We start from the raw sequence: 23,034 nt of genomic DNA, 5'->3' as shown, positions 1-23,034 counted from the left end.
GGGAGCACCTAAATACGAAGGAAAGTATTCTGATGGCAAGGTATCGATGCTATACGTGTCAGCGGTCTGAAAGCCAGGAAGTGGCGAGCTACGTCGCCCAACTAAGGCGTCTTGCAGGACATTGCGAAGTCGATGGAGTCCTTGAGCAAATGCTAAGAGACTTTTTTGTGTTTGGCATTGGCCACGAGGTTATCCTTCGCAAACTATTAATTGTTGAAACACCAGATCTCAGCAATGCCATAACAATAGCCCAGGCACTTATGTCCACCAGCGATAACAGCAAACACATTTCACAGCATAAAGTGGTTTTGGCAAGTACTGTACACAAAATAACGTCGTTTTCAGGCAGGAATGCACATGGCAGAACGAACACGCTGGCAACTGCACGACCTCAGATGACCCAGAGTCCGCCATCGATTGTTAATGCCAGGCAGTTAACACCTTGTTTACGCTGTCGAGCCCATCAATGCCGCTTTAAACTGTGTGTAAAGGCTGTGGAACAATGTGACACCTCCAGTGAATGTGCAGACAAGCTGCAAACCCTGAAAAGCACCAGTTGCAGAGGAGGGCAGATCCATGGTGAATCAGGCTGAACTGGAGACTCGAACAAAGGAGACAGAAGTGTACGGGGTGCATACCTTCACCACAAAATGTCCACCGATCATGCTAAAAGTCGAATTGGAAGGATTTCCAGTATCCATGGAACTGGACACGGATGCAAGTCAGTCAAACATGAGCATAAAGGCCTGCGACAGGCTGTGGTGACACAAGGCACACAGGCACAAGCTGAGCCGTGTTCAAACCAAGCTGAGAACTTACACTAAAGAGCTAATCCCTGTAATTGGCAGCACAGCAGTAAAAATCTCGGATGAGGGAGCAGTGCACGAACTCTCACTATGGATTGTACTAGGAGATGGTCACACACTGCTCGGCTGAACCTGGCTCAGAGAAATCGTCTGGAACTGGGACGACATCCGAGCACTCTCATCCATTGACGATGCCTCATGTGCCCAGGTTCTGAGCAAGTTCCCATCGTTGTTTGAGCCATGCATCGGAAGTTTCTCAGGGGCAAAGCCGCAGATCGACTTAGTTCCCAGTACATGACACATCCACCACAAGGCACGGGCAGTGCCATATATGATGCAAGAGAAAGTGGAAATTGAGCTGCAGCAAGAAGGCATCATCGCGCCGGTGCAGTTCAACAAGTGGGCCAGTCCTATTTTTCCAGTTCTCAAAGGCAACGGCACGGTCAGAATTTGTGGAGACTATAAGGTAACATAGAAAGATAGAAAAAAGGTGCAGGAGTCGGCCATTCGGCCCTTCGAGCCTGCACCACCATTCAATAAGATCATGGCTGATCATTCACCTCAGTGCCTCTTTCCTGCTTTCTCTCCATACCCCTTGATCCCTTTAGCCAATCAGGGCCATATCTAACTCCCTCTTGAATATACCCCATGAGCTGGCATCTCGCTGTGGTAGAGAAATTTACAGGTTCATAACTCTCTGCGTGAAGAAGTTTCTCATATCAATCCTAAGTGGCTTTCCCCTTATCCTTTGGCTCTGTCCCCTGGTTCTGGATTTCCCCAACATCGGGAACATTCTTCCTGCATCCAACCTGTCCAGTCCCGTCAGAATTTTATATGTTTCTAACGATTAACCATTTTCCCCTATAGGACCAGTACCCGCTACCCAAGGCAGACAACCTATTTGCGAGCCAGGCTGGAGGAAAGATGTTCACCAATTTGGACCTGACCTCGGCCTCCATGATGCAGGAGCTGGCAGAATCTTCGAAAGGCCTCACCTGCATCAACACGCACAAAGGTCTGTTCATCTACAATAGATGCCCATTTGGGATTTGATCGGTCGCGGCAATTTTCCAAAGGGACATGGAGAGGCTGCTAAAATCGGTTCCAGGCACTGTGGTTTTCCAAGACGACTTACTGGTCACAGGTCAGGACAGCATCGAACACTTGAAGTACCTGGAAGAGGTTCTAAGTCGGCTAGATCACGTGATACTCAGCTTGAAATACTCGAAGTTTGTTTTCCTGGCGCCAGAGGTCGAGTTCTTAGGAAGAACAATCACAGCAGATGGCATCAGACCCACTGACGCCAAGGCGGAGGCCATCAAGAACACGCCAAGGCCACAGAATGTTATGGAGCTGCGGCAGTTTCTGGGACTCAACTGTTTTGGTAATTTCCTACCCGGGTGAAACACCTTGGTGGAACCCCTACATGCGCTGCTACGCAAGGGAGACAACTGGGTATGGGGAAATCAAAAGAGGCTGCTTTTGTGAAAGCCAGAAATCTGTTATGTTCCAACAAACTGCTTCTCTTGTATAACCCATGTCAACATTTAATGGTAGCTTGTGATGCGTCTTCATATGGGGTCAGGTGCGTGTTACAACAAGCTAACTAATCGGGAACATTGCAACCGGTCGCCTATGCATCCAGGAGTTTGTCTAAGGCCGAAATAGCCTATTGCATGTTTGAAAAAGAAACTCTGGCGTGTGTTTATGGGGTAAAAAAATTCACCAGTATCTGTTTGGTCTCAAGTTTGAGCTAGAAACTGGCCATAAGCCCCTACTATCGCTATTCTCAGAGAGCCAAGGGATGAAAACCAATGCCTCTGCCCGCATCCAAAGATGGGCGCTTACGCTGGCTGCATACAACTATGTAATCCACCACATTCCGGGACAGAGAACTGTGCTGATACTCTCAGTCGGCGACCATTGCCCACCACCAGGGTGGAAATGGCACAGCCTGCAGACTTGCTCTTGGTGATGGATGCATTCGAAAACGAAAAGTCACCCGTTACAGCGTGCCAGATCAGGACCTGGACCAGCCAGGATCCTTTACTGTCCCTTGTAATAAAAACTGTGTCCTGCATGGGAGCCGGTCCAGCATCGATGCATGAAGAGATCCAGCTGTTCCAGCGCCGCAAAGATGAAATGTCCATACAGGCGGACTGTCTTTGAGGTAATTGCATAGTTTGGCCTAAGAAAGACAAGGAAACTTTCATATGCGAGCTACACAGTACCCACCCAGGTATAGTAATGATAAACTATAGCCAGATCCCATGTGTGGTGGCCCGGCATCGACTCAAACTTAGAGTCGTGCATGCGCCAATGCAACAGTTGCTCGCAACTGAACAATGCACCCAGAGAGGCACTGCTAAGTTTGTGCTCATGGCCCTCCAAACCATGGTCGAGAATCCACATTGAGGTTGTGGGCCCGTTTCTAGGCAAGATGTTTTAGATAGTTGTAATTGCTTATTCAAAATGGATTGATCGTGTAATAATGCCTGTAAGCACGCACACTGCCACCATCAAAAGCCTAAGAGTCATGTTTGCCACACGTGGCCTGCCCGATGTCCTTGTCAGCAACAATGGGCCGTCCTTCACCAGTGCTGAATTGAAAGAATTCATGACCCGCAATGGCATCAAACACATCAAAACGTCCCATTCAAGCCCACATCCAATGGTTAGGCAGAACGGGCAGTTCAAACCATCAAGCAAAGGTTGAAATATGTGTCGGAAGGCTCCCGGCACACCTGACTGACCCGAGTCCTGCTCAGTTACCACACCAGACCACACTCGCTGACGTAGGTTCCCCTAGCCGAGCTACTCATGAAAGGGGTGCTCAAAACAAGGCTCTCTCTTGTCCACCCTGATCAAGTCGAGGGAAGCCGGCATCAACAAAGCATGTAGCATGATTGCCCAACTTGTCACGCGACATTGAAGTCAATGACCCTGTATTTGTACTCAAATTATGGACATGGTCCCAAATGGCTTGCTGGCACACTCATAGCCAAAGAAGGGAGGAGGGTGTTTCAGGTCAAATTGCCAATGGACTAACTTGCAGAAAGCATTTGGACCAAACCAAATTGCCACGAGAATCCCGATGATACCACCAACATCGACCCTCCAAGATACACAGAAGTGGCAACCGACATCACAGTTGATCAAGAAACTGAACTCACCATCCCTAGCAGCCCAGCAAAGCCAGTTACCCAGCGAAGAACAAACGAACTCACCCACACCCGCATTTGTATCGAGATGATTGACAAGGGACCGAAAAGACCCAGAAAGTCTCACCATGTAAATAAGTGTACTATTGACTTTGGGAGGGAGTGATATGTATGCAACCTGTATAAAACCACCACCAGAGGGCGTATCTGTTGGAGTCCAAAGGGATACCATCATCCCTTGGGAGCACTGTATATAAGCAGGCCTCCTAAGCGATGCCAGCAATCTGGAGCCTGAATAAAAGGAACTACGGTCACACTTACTCATTGTCTACAGTACTCAGTTGCATTACTTTATTATGAACATAACAGAAATGACAATGTCTCGCATACGAGTCAGGTTGTAAGCCCGAGGTCCTGTAATTCCAGCAGTGGCCAGAATGTGTATGGTGCTCTGACTATTGTGAAATGTCAGACTGTAACCCTGTCCAGCGCAGTCAATGTAACAAAGACAGAGCACAGCTGGGCACGTGGGCCTAGTCCCAAAAACCTTTTATCTGGTTTACAGTCATTTGTTAGCTCGGAGTTATAAAATGATTTCCCCTGCGCAGCAAGACAGGATCCGGAGAAATGTGTATAACACAACATCCATTTTACAACAATGCAAATGGAGGCTTGTAAAACATAACATACCCCTTCTTGCCCGACACTGTCAGAGGCCAGCTGGCATTTATATAGCGGCTTAACTTAACTACATGTCCCAACGCGCTTTACAAAGTGATCAACCAGCTGGCCTTTGACAGTGTTGGGCGAGAAGGGGTATGACCGATCTTACATTATTTGTTGATTTATTCTCTGTCCAACAGTGTAGCTACCGTTAGGGGCCTATAGACAACACCCACGAATTAATTATTCCCCTTTTTATTTCTTATCTCCACCCCATCCTTATCTTCTAATCGATTATCATTTATCACTACTGCACTGATCTCATCCGTTATTAACGGGACTACCCCACCTCCTTTTCCTTTTTGTTGATCCGACCCAATTGTCAAATACTTCCGAATATTCAGTTCCCAGCCTTGGTCACCTTGCAAACCACGACTCTAACGGCTATCAGATCATAACCCATTTATATCTATTTGTGCTGTCAGCTCATGTCATTTTAAGAATGCTGCGTGCATTCAGATAAAAAGCGTTTAATTTTCACTATTTTCCCCGGCTTTGACCCCACTCTCTGATGCACTCTCAATTTTATACATTCTGCCCCTTCCTGTTGTACTCCAGTTATCATTACCCCCATCGTTACCCTGCTTTATTGCCTTCTCCTGCCTCTGACTTTTGAACATGTTCCCATCACCTGAAACCTCCTACACCTATTTAATTCGAAGCTTTTTCTACAGCCCTAGTTAATCAATTCACCACTGGTCCCAGCCTGATTCAAGTGAAGCCCGTCCCAACAGAACAGCTCGTTCTCACCCCATGAATCAGTGCCCCATAAATACAAAACCAATTCCTCCAACACTAATCTTTGAGCTACGCGTTCATCTCTCTGATCTCATTTGCCCTATGCACATTTGCTGATAGCTCAGGTAGTAACCCAGAGATTATTAGGTTTGTGGTTCTGTGTATTAAGATAGCGCCTAACAGCTCATACTCTCAGCAGAACCTCCTTTTTGCTTCAGCTATATCATTGCTACCTGCGTGGATCACGACAACGGGATCTTCCCCTCCACTCCAATTCCTCTTTAGCCCAGAGGAGATGTCCTTAAGCCTGGCACCAGACAGGCAACAGAACCTTCGCGACTCTCGCTTGCAGAGAACAGTATCTATCCCCCTAAATTTACTTCCCTCCACCACTAATATTCCTTTTTACTTCCACCACTTGAATGGCCCCCTGTAGCACGGTGCTATGGTCAATTTGCCCATTCGCCCTGCAGTCCCTGCCCTGGTCCACACAGAGCAAGAAAATTGAACGTGTCGGACAAGAGCAAGCGTGGAGGCTCCTCCATCACCCAACCCTCACTGACCACGGGCCAATTTTGAGTTATTTCACCGAAGGGGCGTGACTGCCTCCTGGAACACAGTGGCCAGGTAACTCTCCCACTCCCTGCTGTATCAGGGTCTGAAGCTCGGACTCCAGTTCTTCAACTCTGAACCTAACTGATGTCACTATAAACATTTAACCAATGGAAGCTCTTGCAGTACAAGGGGCGAATTGTCTCCCAATACCCAGCGCCCTCTCCATACTCTAACACATTTCCTCGTACAACTCTTCCTCCCCTCTGGGGCTTGAAATAAATACCATCCTCCAATCCATCAACAACCAGAATGATCTGTCAAAGACCAGCCTTCATGTGTCCATCACAATCATCCCGGGGGGAGGGGGGGGATACTTAACATGACCTCACGCAAATGAAGCCTGTAAATCCCGATCGATCAGCTTCGGTCTGTGGCCTTGGTATATTGTACCTGCCACAGTGGCAAGGAATACTTCATTTACACAGGCCCTCATTGTTTAATTAGTGTTTGTGCTGGATTACCATTGGAAGGGCAGGTCAAACCATTCTCAGGGTTTTTTGTTTACTGAAACCATGAAGGGAGATTAAGTATAAAAATGTCAATAGGACGAGTTTGAAATACAGAGACACCAGGGGAAGGGCTCAGGGTTAGAAACTCAGAAAATAGATGCAGGAGTAGGCCCTGCAGCCCTTTGCACCATTCAATATCATGGCTGATCATTCCCTCACTACCCATTTCCTGCTTTCTCTCCATACCGCTTGGTCCACTTAGCCATAAGAGCCATATCTAACCCCTTGAATACATCCAATGAACTGGCAACAACTCGCTGCGGCTGGGAATTCCGTAGATTAACTCTGAGTGAAGAGGTTTCTCCTTATCTCAGTCCCAAGTGGCCTAACCCTTATCCTCAGACTATGTCCCCTGGGTCTCGACTTCCACAAATCTGGAACATTCTTCCCACATCTAACATGTGCTGTCCTAATCTTATACATTGCTGCGAGATCCCCTCTCATCCTCCAGTGAATAAATGTCCAGCTGGTCCAGTCTCATGACAGTCCAGCCATCTCTGGACTCAGTCCAGAGAAAGAATGTCCTTCCTCAGATTAGAAGACCAAAACTGAACACAATATTCCAAGTGAAGCCTCACCAAGGCCCTGTACAGCTGCAGTAAGGCCTCTGTGCTCCTCTATTCAAATCCCCTAGCTCTGAAGGCCAACATACCATTTGCCTTCTTCACTTCCTGCTGTACCTGCCTGCCCACTTTCAGTGATTGATGAACCATGACACCCAGCTCTCGTTGCCCCTCCCTTTTTCCTAATCTGCCACCATTCAGATAATATTCTGCCTTCGTGTTTCTGCCCCAAAAAGTGGATAACCTCACATGTATCCACATTATACTCAGCTGCCATGTATTTGCCCACTCACCTAACTGGTCCAAGTCACCGTGCAGCCTCTTACCGTTCTCCTCACAGCTCACACTGCCACACTGTTTAGTGTCATCTATAAACTTGGTGATATTAGTCAATTCCTTCATGTAAATCGTTAATGTATATTGTAAAGAGCTGGGGTCCCTGCACTGAGGGCCTCCACTAGTCACTGCGTGCCATTTGAAAAGGACCCATTTATCCAGACTTCCTGTCTGCTGACCAGTTCTCGATCCATGTCACTACATTATCCCAATACCATGCGCTTTGATTTTGCATACCAATCTCATGGGACCGTCAAAAGCCTTTTGAAAGTCCAAATACACATCCACTGGTTCTCCCTTGTCCACTCTACTAGTTACACCCTCAATATTCCAGAAGATTTGCCGAGTATGATTTCCTTAACAAAAATCCATGCCAACTTGGTCGGAGCTGGGCACGGCTTTCCAAATGTGCTGCTATATCATCTTCGCCCACTACTGATGTCAGGCTAACCGGTCTATAATTACCCATTTTTTCTCCCTCCTTTTTTAAAAAAGTGGTTTTCAAGAAACTGATCCAGAGTCGATAGACTGTTGGAAAATCATCAATGCATGCACTATTTCCAGGGTCACATCCTTGGGTACTCTGGGATGCAGACAATCAGGTCCCAGGGATTTATAGGCCTTCAATTTCCCCCAACACAAATTCCCACCCAATAAGGATATCCTTCAGTTCCTCCTCAGTGGACCCACTGTAGGTTTTGGTTCAGAGTTCAAGTGAGTAAGCCCTGCCAGCTGATTTACAACCTTTTGTATTTTACAACATTATACTTGTCCCCCACATTCAGTGACCAATGGAGCTGCTCACCACTCGCTGAAGATGCAATACGTCACCATATCCCACCCGACACTGCCTGGGCCGGTGACCCATCATCCGAGACAATCTGTGGTCCAGAAGAGTTTGCCAACTGTCCCAGTTTGAGGAACTTGGATTGTTATTCTCAATCCACATCATTCCTGTAGGTGCCAGTTACATTTACGCAGACATGAGAGAGACTGGGAATCTGGAGAGCTGCAGCTCTGCCCGGCTCCAGTCAAAGGGCAACAGCATCTGGGCTTCAATACACCCGACGTCCTGCCTCTTGCCTCCACCCCAAGGAGAGAGCCCACATCGTGCCTCCATGGTCTCATGGAAGCAGCAATGGCAGAGAGACGGACCCGGGACCCATCCCAAGGGACGGAGTTCAATGCAAGCACGCCAGTCCTTCCCACTCGACATGACAAACCCACACTAGGCTTGCCCTGAACATGGCTGGTGGCGTGGTGGGGGGGGGGAATCAACAAATGCAGCACCAGCAATTGTCAAAGCAGGTAACAAATTAACTCACTGGAAGGGAGTGTAAAATCCAGCCAGTATTTGAAAGATAACACGACACCAGTGCTCACCTATAACAGGAGTTTATTATCGAACAGACACATCTACAGTTCCATAGAGCTGCACTCTGAGCCCACCCTGCGGCGATGGTCTATTTTCCACATGGCGACAGTCCCGACCAACAGGACCATGGAGAGCAGTGCTACCCCAACCGCTACTCCAGGAAGGACACGGGAGGGGGTATCAGCAGCAGTATCTGTGGGGAGAGTCCAGGGTTAGATGGGCACCAGTTACTGCATCACTGCACACAGTTGGAGGGTGCTCCTTTACCTTCCTGAGGGATCGCCACAGACAGTCTCTGCTCATCTTCCAGGAAAATGATGGGTCCTTCAGCGGTCACCAAGGCCCCAGGCCGGGCATCGGCGCTTCTTCGCCTCTCTGGGGGATAAGGGAAAGAGACAAGAGTTCAAGGTGGATGATTTAGTGCTGAGCTGCCTGAAGCCCCAAATCAGGTGTTCAAACCGATGGCCGAATGCAAAAATCGTCAGGCACCAAAGAGAGATGAGATTAGACTGCAGTTAAATACAGTTCTCTGTCAGACCAAGATTTACTCCCTATTCACATAAAGACCCTTTTCAACTGAGCAACATTTGCAGTCGCTGACAGTATAATGGCCAGACTGGTCTCCTGGGGAAGGGGGATTAGATTTAAACACTATTTTGACCAGCGATTACACTGGACATCCACACATTGCCCAGGTCTCTCCCGCCACCAGATATCGGTTCGGTTCCCACCCTGGAAGCAGAATAAATGTTGCCGAACCCCAGGGGTGGATTCCATTCAGATCCAAGGCACGATGTGATCAGACCCGCTGAGCCAAATTAGTATTTTGCTGTAAACTAACTGGCGAACAGTTCAGAGCCAGCAGATTGGTGACACTCCTCCTGTACCCAGTGTCCAAAGGTCCCTCACCCACCCTCCATCAGGGTTCAGTTTCTAGTCAGATCCCAGGTACTTACTGGGGCTGCAGGGAGCCGTGCAGTTCTCTCGGGTGGATGGGTAGCAAATCTCAGCACTGCAGTGGAAGTAAACCTGGAAAGAGAGTGTGGTCTGGTCAGTCCCACAGCTCCCAGTCAGGAGATTAATGCTTCTACATTCAAAGGGTCAACAGGGGTTGCCTCACTGTTAGCGACACCCCAAGACCTAGTGACCGAGAGAAACACGGAAGGAAGCTCACCTCCCCGGTCAGAGCCCGGCCCGAAACTTGGTCCCAGAAAGCGAAAGTGCTGACTACAAACCGGTTATGGTGAGTTGGGAACCGCAAATGGGAAGCACCGTCTACCGGGAGGAGGAGGGTTTTGTAATTGTCGCCCACAAATGGGCACCTGGAACAGAGAAAGAGGGCGTTTTAAGAGTACATCAAACTAACGTCCTGAGATTAGACTAGATAAAGAAACTCGAGTACATTCCAAAGAACATTTAAACCAATTAACCCTGACCTCAGATTTGTAATATTGCCCCGTTCGATCCTACCCAGTCCATGTCGCCCCCTCCCCAATCCCCAGCCGGCCCCAAGCTCCCTCATTCACTGCCTTACCTGCCCACCAGGAGGTCCCATCGGAGCCCCGAATATGGCTCGGGGGTGGGGGTCGCCCAGCAGGCATTGAGCACCAGCACAAGGGACGGATCGTTCCGGTTCAGGACACGAACCTCCACAAACACGGGGTCCCGGAGCACACTCAGGATCGGGTAGTCACTGGCCACGTACCAGCTCCGGTAGCCACCATCTGAAAAGAGAAAGATGAAGGACGGGCACTATTTGCAGAGAGAGCCTGAAGTTGGACAGGAGCCATCGGCAGCACTCGCTACCTCTCGCTATTCTCAGCTCCAGAACCAGGATCCCGGCCTCCGTGGCAGGCAGCGGCGGAGGAAGGGTGTAAACTCGGGGCTTCACCTGCAGTTCCGACTCCTGGCTTCCCTTGTAACTGCACTGGACATGGAGCCTGCAAGAGAACGGACACGGCTGGAGAATTCAGCTCCTCACCTTCGCTCCCCGCTCAATGTGCTCCCATTCTCACCTGAAGGGGCTGTCCCGGGTCACCGATCCCAAAGCTCCATCCAAGATCTCAAACTCACCCAACACATCCGTTTCATACACGGCGTTCACCCCGTCCAGCTACAAGAGACAGAAGACCATCAGTACAGAGGGACAGGAGTAGGCCATGCAGCCCCTCCATAATGTTCCACCTTGCAATTAGACCATGGCTGACTAACTCCATCCTATTGCCTTGGTTCTGTAACCCTTAATACCCTTGCCAGAGAAAATCTCAATCACAGTTCAGAAATTTAATGGATCCAACCTCAGCTATTTCTGAGACAGTTGCAGATTCCCACCAGCTTGTGACTTGCTTCCTGACATCACCCTGACTCGCCGAGCTCTATTTATTGATATGCCCCTTGTTGTGGCCTGTCCACTGGAGATAAACTTTTCCAGGCCTACCCCATCAAAGCATCTAGATCACCCCTTAATCTATCCTGGAGAAAACACAATCGAAGTCTATGGAACTTGACCTCAATTTAACACTTAGATCCACGATCATTCTGGTCAATCTGCACTGCATCCCCTCCAATGCAAATATCTCCTTCCCGAGGCGTGGTGCCCCGAACTGATGCAGTCTAACTAGAACTTCATAGCTCCCATTATCCAACCCCTTTGTATTCCAGACCCCGAGATATTGTGAACATTCCATTAGTCTTTTCAATCATGGTTTGCAGCTGCCCAACAGCTTGTGGTGATTGCTATCCCCAAATCCCCACACAATTCCAAGCTGACCATTTATAAATTACTGGTCGATCTATAGTCCCAAAATGGATGACCTCACTGCCCCACATTGTTTAAATCTCTGCCAGATGAGAGATCACTCACTTAATCTAGGCCCATCCCTTAGCAACCTCAGCCCCCATCTACACAATTCACTGCCACCTCACTTCAAACATGGATTATACAGCCCACTATTCTTTTATCCAAGTCAGTGACAGTGTAAAGCCGAGCCCCACCTCCCAGTATAGATCCCAAGCAAAAACCACGAGTCATATCTTAACACTTGAAGTACATTTCCAATATCATTTGTGCTGTTTACTCACTATCCAATTCCATAACTTTTTCAATAAGTTGCCTTCAAGTCATTTGGTCCATTCTTTGGAACCTCAAGCAACTTCTGCAGATATATAGATTCATAAACACGCCCTTATCACCCAGTGACGTCCTGAAACCAATGCAAGTCAGTTAGATTGACGTGATTGGCCTTTCACTGACCGATCCGGAAACCATCAGTTCATATCCACCCAGATGCTCAGTCACTGCCCCGATATATTCCAGCAATTTCCCCACGACAGGCATTAGACCACGGATTATGGTTTCCAGATTCCACTTTCTCCAACCTGAAGTTGATATTTTCAATGAGCTACTCCAAGGAGACAATTGTAGAATTAAGAGTTTTGCAAGTTCATAACACAACTTGCAGCAATATCGTCACCTACATCTTTTAATACCAAGGGATGGAGACCATCAGGTCCCAGAGACCTACACTTGTTCCGTCTCAGTATTCTACTGGTATTAAATCCAGCAAGCTCCTCATTGATTTATTATTTCTAGTATCTCTGGTACTACATCCTCGTCTCAAGACCGATTGCAAAGACATTGAGAAAGTCTGCCATTCCCTTATTGTCTATCACATTACCCTTCAGATATCCTCACCGGACTGACAGCCATTGGTGGGGCTCCCAGCCCACAATACCTACCCGCTGAGTAGTTCCACACTCAGTGACTGCGAACTGAAAGAGCACAGTGTCTGCAGAGGCCACGGTCGGACTGCACTCTGCTCCGTGTCCATCCTTCAGATGGATGGTGGTCAGGTTTACAGGAGGCAGCGTCAAATCCTTGGAGATGGCGATCAGGACCCGCCCATCCTTGGTGCACACTGCAAGATGGTCAATGACAGGCGGTTAGTTGCTGCACGGGGAGTGGCAAGGGAACCGTTACCGGGAGGGTGAGAAACTCCACCCAAGACCAACGTCTTGTTTCCATCCCCTCCCATTCTCCGTCTAATGGAAACCCGTTGACCAGCTCCAGCTCATCACTGGTCTGGTTGTGTTTAAGGGGCCCGGATCTTATCGATAGAAATCAAAGCAAATGGTCAGAGGCAGCAGGAAGCTGGGCTCCTTCACACTGCCCTCCCATCCTGGGCAATCATCGAATTCCAAGTCACATCCGGCAATAGAAGGGTTAGAGGTTCAGATACTGGGCCAGGTTCAAACTGCTGTCCTCAGTATCGAATGTACCAACTCCCAAACCCACCATCCCCCGAGTGGTGCGGGTCCCAGACCCACCCTCAGTTCTACTCCCGGAGTGGAGAGGTTTGAAACACCACGTGATATTTCAGGACAGGGAGAGAGGATACTGTCCAGGGAATCCCCGAGTGCAGCTGGATTGCGGGTGGGGCTGGAAAAAACTGGCCCGAGAACACACCCACCTGGCAGATTGTCCAGTGAATAGAAACACGGCGGCACATCCCGGCTCCCGGCATCAAAGCAGCAGTCTCTCCCCAAACACTCACTGCCTTCAATTCCCGGAAAGCCGCAATCGTGACGGAATTTGGGAGACAGCCAACATTTATCGGCGGGGAGAAGGAGAGAGGGCGGCTGAGATGAACAGATTGCCACAAATAACAAGCCCAGAACACACAACCCCTCCATTATAACAAGCGAACCCTCCCAGGTAAGTGAGGCTGTAAAGCCGACTTCCCCTTTTTATCCCAGCGCTGTTTAACCCGCAGTAAATGAATGTCCCAATCAGCCTGAGGCTCAGTCCGCGGCCCACGGGCTCCCGAACATCAACCCGCATTCCCACGGCTCACACGGAGATGGGACCTGTTTCTAATAAACCAATAAAGGTGACCCTGGGTCGAGAGACAGTTCCCCAAGCGCCGAATGGAGGGCTCTCTGCGCGACGCCTTCCATGAAGGGTGCGTTTAGAGTTTTAATTTAATTTGTTAAGTACCTAATAATTTATTTTTGTTAAGTTACGATGGCTTGTGCCCCTTTAAAAACGGTGCAGATGTTTGAATTTAAATCGGCAATTGCCGGCATTTAACGGCACAGCTCCTCAAGTTTCCCTCTTATGGAGGCAGCACTAATATAATTCAGACATCATGTCTCATTAACTAAAGAAACCTAGAACTGTAAATGATAATAGTGTTGTTTGTGTCAATGAGACACTCGGTAACTTGCGGTGCAGAGAGAGGCTGCTTCCATCCCATGCACATTGGGGAACATTGATTCAGCACCACTCCTAACCCCTCTCAGTGACCCCATCTCCTGGGATCATCGAATGATACAGCACAGAAGGCCATTCGGCCCATTGTGTCTGTGCCCTCTCTATGAAGGAGCGATTAAATTAATCCCAATCCTGTGATATTTCCCCATAGCCTGCAAGGTGCTCCTTTTCAAGTACAAATGCAACTGTGATTTATAAATGTTTACCATAACTTCCTTGATTTCGTTCTCTATTCCATTAGTTATAAAGCGAAGGGTGCAGTTTGAATGTTTAACTTCAAAGATTTGTGTCCGTGAACCCACAGCTCTTTCTCGATTAATGCAGTCCCTTTATATTTCTCCCATTTCCTTCACTTTTGCACATTTACTTTCTAAAATGCATCACTGCAAACTATTCTGCATTGAAAGTGATCTGCCATGTTGCTGCCCATTTCACCAGTCTGATTATCTACTCCTGATTTCTATTACTATCCTCCTCACTGTTTACTGCATTTCTGAGATTGCTACCATCTGCACACTTTGAAATAATGCCCATTCTCCCCAAGGCCAGATCATTGATATATATCAAAAGAGCAGTGGTTCCAATAATGATCCCTGGGGGACAGCACTGTATACCACCCTCCAGTCCGATAAATAACCGTTCACCGCTACTCTCTGCTGTTTGTCTGAGAGCCAAATCAATTTCCACACTGTCCCTTTAATCCCGCAGTCAACTTATAACCAGAATGTGGTGAATTGTTATATTATCTAACTACCCCCAGAGACCCATCTCCTGGGATGATTCCCATGTGATCCCTGTGGTGGACAGATCCCTGTACAAACTCCTCCTGTTAAAGGCTCTGAGAATCAGAGAGGTTCATCCTCAGTCAACAGTAAATGACAATGTCTTTAATACGAGCCAGGTAATAAGCCCTGGGCCCTGTAATTCCAGCAGTGGCCAGAATGTGTTTGGTGCTCTGTCCGTTCTGAAATGTAAGACTGTAACCCTGTCCATCACGCTCACTGTAACACACACACAGCACGGATGGGCCCCTGGGCCTAGTGCCAATAATCTTTCATATGGTTTACAGTCATTTGGTGCCCTGGAGATTCTCAATGATTTCCCTTGAGACGCAAGACAGGGTCCGGAGAAATGTATGTAACACAACATCCACTTTACAACAACAACTTGTAGTTATATAGCGCTTTTGTCCGAAAATGTCGCAAGGCGCTTCACAAAGCTATCAAGTAGCTGGCCTTTGACAGTGTCAGGCGAGAAGGCATTTGGAATATCTTGACGATGTTCGGTATTCCTGGGAAACTTGTGAAACTGATAGAAAGCGTCCAGCAGATGTCGCTGTTTGCGCTGGAGTGGAAGGACACAAATAGAATGGTTTAGACCAACAGTTGGGCTGAGATAAGGATGCACATTGTCACCTGATATATGTAATCCAGTACTGGAAGCTGTAATGATCCTTGCACTGAAAGGTAATATTGGAGGATCACCTCAGGTGGCCAGGTTTGAAACAATCTCAAATTCGCTGACCATTGACTGGCTCATAGAAACATCGAAAATAGTTGCAAGAGCAGGCCATTCAGCCCTTCGATCCTGCACCACTATTGAATATGATCATGGCTGATCATTCAACCTCAGTACCCCACCCCAGCCCTCTCTCCATACCCGCTGATCTGTTTAGCCGTAACGGCCACATCTAACTCCCTTTTGAATAAATCTAACGAACTGGACTCAACAACTTTCTGTGGCAGAGAATTCCACAGTTTCACAATCCACTGGGTGAAATAGTTTCTGCTCATCTCGGTCGTATATGGCTTACCCCTTATCCTTAGAATGTGTCCCCGGTTCTGAACTTCCCCAACATTGGGATCATTCTTACTGCATCTTACGTGTCCAGGCCCGTCAGAATTTTACACGTTTCTCTGAGATTCCCCTCTCATTCTACTAAATTCCAGTGAGTATAAGCCGAGTCGAGCCAGTCTTTCCTCATATGTCAGTCCTGCCATCCAGGGAATCAGTCTGGTGAACCTTCGCTGCACTCCCTCAATAGAAGGCATGTCCTTCCTCAGATTAGGAGACCAAAACTGCACACAATACTCAGGGTGTGGTCTCACCAAGGCCCTGTACAACTGCAGCAAGTCCTCTCTGCTCCTATACTAAAACCCGCTCGCTATGAAGGCCAGCATGCCATTTGCTTTCTTTACTGCTTGCTGTACCTACATGCCTAACTTCAATGACTGATGTACCATGACACCCAGGTCTCGTTGCACGTCCCCATTTACTAATCTGTCACCATCAGATAATCAGCTGCCTTCCTGTTTTTGCCACCGAAGTGGATAACCTCACATTTATCCACATTATATTGCATCTGCCATGCAGTTGCCCATTCACCTAACCTGTCCAAGTCCCCTTGCAGCCTCTTAGCATCTTCCTTGCAGCACGCACTGCCTCCCAGCTTAGTGTCATCTGCAAACTTGGAGATATTACTTTAAATTCCTTCATCTAAATCATTAATGAATATTGTAAATAGCTGCGGTCCCAGCACTGAACCCTGTGACACCCCACTAGTCACTGCCTGCCATTCTGAAAATGACCCGTTTTTCCCACTCACTCTTGCTGTCTGCCAACCATTTCTCTATGCACGTCAATACATTACCCCTAATACCATGTGCCTTAATTTTGCACACTAATCTCTTGCGGGACCTTCGCAAAAGCCTTTTGAAAGTCCAAATGCACCACATCTACTGGTTCTCCCTTATGTACTCTACCAGTGCATAAGGCTCACAAGCTTTGCTTGGACAGCAGAAAACTTCGATAAACAATTAACATAATAAAGATGAAAGTCATTTAATTTGGGAATTCTCAGGAAGATGTTGTGATTACAAGTATAGGGGATGCAGTTGAACAGGTGGAACAGTTTGTACACCTCGGTGGGTTACTGTCAGTGATTGGGAATTGTGAAGATGACAACAAAGAAGGATTGGACTTGAGTCAGCTGCTGTTGGAATGCTTAAAGGGATATGGAAGGATAGCTATATTTAAATAAGTCGAGAGCTTATGAAGCAAGGTTATCTGCACATTATTATCGGGAGAAGAGTGCTGGGTCACGAGAAGTTTCCGGGATACAAAGAATGAAGAATGCTGCACACAGAGCGACATGGAGCAAGAAGCTGAGGAAGACCAAGGAAGGGCTGGATAGACAATGTCAGGAGTGAGGTGTCATAGAAAGAGATACAGATGACTGATACGCCAGGTGCGTGCAGAACCCTCAACAGTGAATTCACTCGACCTCGTCCTCACTGCTGAGCAGGTGGACGGCGATTTTTTAATTATAGTAAACTTGTAGAGTCCAGGCAAAGACAAACACAACAAGTTTGAGGTTCTGTGCTTTAGTGACAGCTCCGAGTGAACTTTGATAAGCGTTAGAGCTATGTGATGTCTGCTAGTTTCTCAAATCAGCCATGATCTTGTTGAATGGCGGAGCAGGCTCGAGGGGCTAGATGGCCTACTCCTGTTCCTAATTCTTATGTTCTTGTGTTCTTATGTTCAATCATGGCCGCTGTGTGAGGAATGGGACAGATGTCAGCTTCTGTTACAGGACCTGAGATCTTGAAAAGTGATTTAGAGCACTATGTCTTTCTTGGCGATCGGTATCTGTGGAGAGGCTGCGTGTAGGAAGGCCCAGATAGAGCCTGTTCCAGAATACCTTGCGTTTCTCTATAGATTGTTGTGGTGTCAGCATTGAGTGATGATACAGTTGTATTTATTGTCTATCCCTAGTTACCCTGAGACGGTGGGGGTGATGGACCTTCTCCTTGAACCACTGCCGTCCTTGTGGTGATGGTGTTGCAGTATTGTAGGGCAGCAGGAAATTCCAAGACATTGATCCAGGGACAATGAGGGAACAGTTATATGTGTTTTATTCAGGGCTGTGTGTGACATGGAGGGAATGGTGTCCCAGGAACATTGCTGCTCTTGTCCTTTCACTGATGGAGGTCACAGAGGAAGGAGGTGCTGATGAAGTTACCTTGGGGAGTTGCTGCAGTGCCCTGTATAGACCATGGACACTGCAGCCACGGAGGGGTGAATAGGTAACCAGGGCGTGACAAGCAAACCCACCTGTGCTGGACAGTTTTGAACAATTGTTTTTGAAGCCGCAGCTTATTCTACCCAGGCGGGTGTTCCATCACAGTCCTGGTGTGAGCGTTGTACCTGGAGAGACTTTGATCGGTCAGTAGGTGAGCCACTCGTCAGAGTACCCAGCGTCGGCCCTGCTAGCCAGAGTTAGTGTGGCTGGTCCAGTAACAATACTGGTCAATTACTGAGGGTGGGGGCCCCACTACTAGTGGTACTATTGAAGGGCAGAGATAGTTCGTTGTGCTTTCTCAGTCAAGGAAACCATCAGTTGCATTGAAGGGCAAACATGTTACAACATAGCACCTGTGCAATATATCCAGGCACCTGAAATGACAATATATAGGGGCAACAGACACCAAACAACAACAGTGGGATTGGTAACTTGAGTTGAATATTGATCAAGGACAGACGGATCCTTAACCTCATCCACGTTCAACCCCGTTCCCCACTACAGGCAGTGTCTGGGAGGGATCGATCGTTATTTGGTTTGCCAAAGTGTCCTACATGGATTGGGTCAGATTGGTTGAGTATTTCCAGTACCAACGAATCCGTAAGTTCACTAGGCCGTCCAATTATAGCATAGTGATTCACCATAATCCAGTTCGATTATAAATTTGCAGTTGAGATTAGTAATTTTGACTTAATATATGAGGACAAAAATTTACTACCAGCCTCCTCAGGCAACTGGTAAGTTAACACCATTTGATATTGGAGAGCTAGTCTACTGGATAGAACCTAGACGATAAGCTCGCAATTAGGATCACAGATATATTCAAGGGTGCAGCCTCGACAGAGCATTGAAGAACATTCAGATGAAGATTCTGATTATTATTATTGGATGCTCTGCTCCTGGGAAAACTCACGATTTCCAGCCAGGCCTTTCGTTTCCAGAAGAAACGGTCTTCAATCTCATCTCCCTCGCTCTTCAGGAAACTCACTGACTCCGTGGTTTCACGATAAACATTTAAACAACAGAAGCTCTCTCAGCACACGGGGTGAATTGTCTGGTAATGCCCAGCGCCCTCTCCATACTCGAAGGACGTATAACTGGTTTCTCAGTACAACCACCCCGAGCTCCTGCTATACAATTGCTGGAGAGCCAAAACAGCAGCATGTTGTGAAGTGAATGTCCTCCTGCATTCCATCAACATCCAGAGTGATCTGCAGAAGATCAGCCTTCAGGTGTCCATCACTGAAACAGCCGTGGGGGTACTGCAGACGACCTCAAGCGAATGAAGCCTGTAACTCCCGATCGGTCAGCTTCTGTCTGCGGCCTTGGTGTCTTGTACGTGCCACAGTGGCAGGGAATCCTTCATTTTCACAGGCGCTCACTGTTTAATTAGCGTTGACGCTGGTTTTCCATTGGGAGGGTAGGTCAGGCCATTCTTGGGGCCTTCTGTTAACAGAAACCATGAAGGGAGACTAAGTAGATTAACGTTGTCAATAATAGGATGCGTTTGAAATACGGAGACAAGAGGGGAGGGGCTCAGTGTTTTAGGACCAGAGTTCAAATCAGGAGCCCCGGGCAGCTGATTTACAACCTTTTGTATTTTACACCAACATAATACTTGTCCCGTCACATTCAGTGACCCATGGAGCTGCTCGCCACGAAGGAAATTGCAGAGGCTCTGAGCATCATTTTCCAATCATCCCTGACTAAAGCAGTTGTGCCGGAGGGTAGGCGAATTGCTGAGGTTGGACCATTGTTTAAAAAGGGAGGACTTGATAACCGGACAATTACAGGCCGCACACCACAAGAAAAATAATGCGGATGCTGCAATGTTGAACAAAAACAGAAAATACTGGAAATCTCAGCGGGTCAGGCAGCATCTGTGTAGAGAACGCAGATTTAACGTTTCGGGTCGATGATCCTTCGTCAGACGATGATGCTTCATCAGAACAGGAGTGTGTTCGCAAAGAACAGATTCGTAACAAGCACTGAAAGGGGATGATGGGTCAAATTGAAATGATAAGGGGAGAAGTTAGAAAATCATTCGTTAAGTTAGAGTGTGAATGGCGGGATAATGACCAGATAATGAAGGAGAAAAAAGAAACAGATTCTGGGGGGAAGAAAGTGAACCAAAGATTGACAGTGGCTATGCTCTGAAATTGTTGAATTCGATGTTGAATCCAGAACATTGTAAAGTGCCTAAAGTAAAGATGAGGTGCTGTTCCTCGAGCTTGCATTCAACTTCGTTGGAACAGTTTAGGAGACCGAGGATGGAGAGGTCAGAGTGGGAGTGGAGCGGAGAATTAAAGTAATAAGAACCTCCGTCACAAATTATGGACTGAATGGAGGTGTTCAGCAAAGTGGTCACCCAATCTACACGATCTCCCCAAAATAGAGACCACCACATCGTGAGCAGCCTACTCAGTTTACTAAATCGCTGTTTCACCTTCCAGGAGTATTTGGGGCCCTGGATAGTGGGAATGGAGAAGGTAAAGGGCAGGTGTTGCATCTCCTGCGCTGGCACAGAAAGTTGCCGTGGGACGAGGGGGTTTTGCTAGGGGTGACTGCAGAATGGACCAAGGTGCCATGGATGGAGTGGTCCCTTCCAATTGCTGAGGTGAGGGGAGGAGAAGATAGGATTTGCGGTGGGATCATGCTGGAGGATGATCCATTGAATGTGCTGGCTGGTAGGTTGAGAGGTGAGGACATAGAAACATCGAAAATAGGTGCAGGAGGCGGCCATTCGGCCCTTCTAGCCTGCACCGCCATTCAATGAGTTGATGGCTGAACATACAACTTCAGTACCCCATTCCCGCTTTCTCCCCATACCCCTTGATCGCCCTAGCAGTAAGGACGACATCAAACTCATTTTTGAATATATTTAATGAATTGGCCTCAACAACTTTCTGTGGTAGAGAATTCCATAGGTTCACCACTCTCTGGGTGAAGCAATTTCTCCTCATCTCGGTCGTATATGGCTTACCCCTTATCCTTAGACTGCGTCCCCGGTTCTGAACTTCCCCAACATTGGGAACATTCTTCCTGTATCTTACGTGTCCAGGCCCATTAGAATTTTGCACGTGAATATGAGATTCCCCTCTCATTCTACTAAATTCCAGTGAGTATAAGCCGAGTCGAGCCAGTCTTTCCTCATATGTCAGTCCTGCTATCCAGGGAATCAGTCTGGTGAACCTTCGCTGCACTCCCTCAATGGAAGGCATGTCCTTCCTCAGATTAGGAGACCAAAACTGCACACAATACTCAGGGTGTGGTCTCACCAAGGCCCTGTATAACGGCAGCAAGTCCTCCCTGCTCCTATACTCAAACCCGCTCGCTATGAATGCCAGCATGCCATTTGCTTTCTTTACTGCTTGCTGTACCTGCATACCTAACTTCAATGACTGATGTACCATGACACCCAGGTCTCGTTGCACCTCCCCATTTACTAATCTGTCACCACTCAGATAATCAGCTGCCTTCCTGTTTTTGCCACCGAAGTGGATAACCTCACATTTATCCACATTATATTGCATCTGCCATGCAGTTGCCCATTCACCTAACCTGTCCAAGTCCCCCTGCAGCCCCTTAGCATCTTCCTTACAGCTCGCAATGCCTCCCAGCTTAGTGTCATCTGCAAACTTGGAGATATTACATTAAATTCCTTCGTCTAAATCATTAATGAATATTGTAAATAGCTGCGGTCCCAGCACTGAACCCTGTGACACCCCACTAGTCACTGCCTGCCATTCTGAAAATGACCCATTTTTCCCACTCACTCTTGCTGTCTGCCAACCTTTTCTCTATGCACGTCAATACATTACCCCCAATACCATGTGCCTTAATTTTGCACACTAATCTCTTGCGCGACCTTGGCAAAAGCCTTTTGAAATTCCAAATGCACCACATCTACTGGTTCTCCCTCATGCACTCTACCAGTGCATAAGGCTCACAAGCTTTGCTTGGACAGCAGAAAACTTCGATAAACAATTAACATAATAAAGATGAAAGTCATTTAATTTGGGGATTCTCAGGAAGATGTTGCGATTACAAGTATAGGGGATGCAGTTGAACAGGTGGAACAGTTTGTACACCTCGGTGGGTTAGTGTCAGTGACTGTGAGTTGTGAAGATGACAACAAAGAAGGATCAGCTGCTGTTGGAATGTTTAAAGGGATATGGAAGGATAGCCATATTTAAATAAGTCGAGAGCTTATGAAGCAAAGTTATCTGCTCATTATTATCGGGAGAAGAGTGCTGGGTCACGAGAAGTTTCCGGAATATAAAGAATGAAGAATGCTGCACACAGAGCGACATGGAACAAGAAGCTGAGGAAGACCAAGGAAGGGCTGGATAGACAATGTCAGGAGTGAGGTGTCACAGAAAGTGACACAGATGACTGATGCGCCAGGCGCGTGCAGAACCCTCAACAGTGAATTAACTCGGCCTCGTCCTCACTGCTGAGCTGGTGGACGGCGATTTATTAGTTATAGTAAACTTGTAGAGTCCGGGCAAAGACAAAGACAACAAAGTTGAGGTTCTGTGCTTTAGTGACAGCTCCTAGTGAACTCTCATAAGCGTTAGAGCCATATGATGTCCCCTAGTTTCTCAATCATGGCCGCTGTGTGAGGAATGGGACAGATGTCAGCTTCTGTTATAGGACCGGAGATCTTGGAAACTGATTTAGAGCACTATGTCTTTCTTGACAACTGGTATCGGTGGAGAGGCTGCGTGTAGGAAGGCCCAGATAAAGCCTGTTACAGAATACCTTGCGTTTCTCTATAGATTGTTGTGGTGTCAGCATTGAGTGATGATACAGTTGTATTTATTGTCTATCCCTAGTTGCCCTGAGACGGTGG

The 23,034-nt window shown here is 47.6% G+C and overlaps 1 protein-coding gene across 1 annotated transcript; it reads right to left on the bottom strand.

Moving 5' to 3' along the window:
• Positions 1–2,852: 2,852 nt before the first annotated feature.
• On the bottom strand, positions 2,853–10,873 carry LOC139264186 (zona pellucida sperm-binding protein 4-like; the record flags this gene model as incomplete). The annotated part of the gene is made up of 8 exons (XM_070880272.1): positions 2,853–2,994; positions 6,373–6,433; positions 9,094–9,201; positions 9,783–9,855; positions 10,001–10,148; positions 10,361–10,550; positions 10,633–10,766; positions 10,842–10,873. Coding segments are annotated over 8 exons (888 nt in total), but the record flags the coding sequence as incomplete, so codon positions are not given.
• Positions 10,874–23,034: the final 12,161 nt, after the last annotated feature.

The sequence above is a fragment of the Pristiophorus japonicus genome, chromosome 5 (genome assembly GCF_044704955.1).
Source record: "Pristiophorus japonicus isolate sPriJap1 chromosome 5, sPriJap1.hap1, whole genome shotgun sequence".
In the NCBI taxonomy this organism is placed as follows: Eukaryota; Metazoa; Chordata; class Chondrichthyes; family Pristiophoridae; genus Pristiophorus; species Pristiophorus japonicus.
The sequence above is the reverse complement of the archived record's forward strand: the minus strand, read 5'-3'. Positions and strand labels throughout refer to the sequence as shown.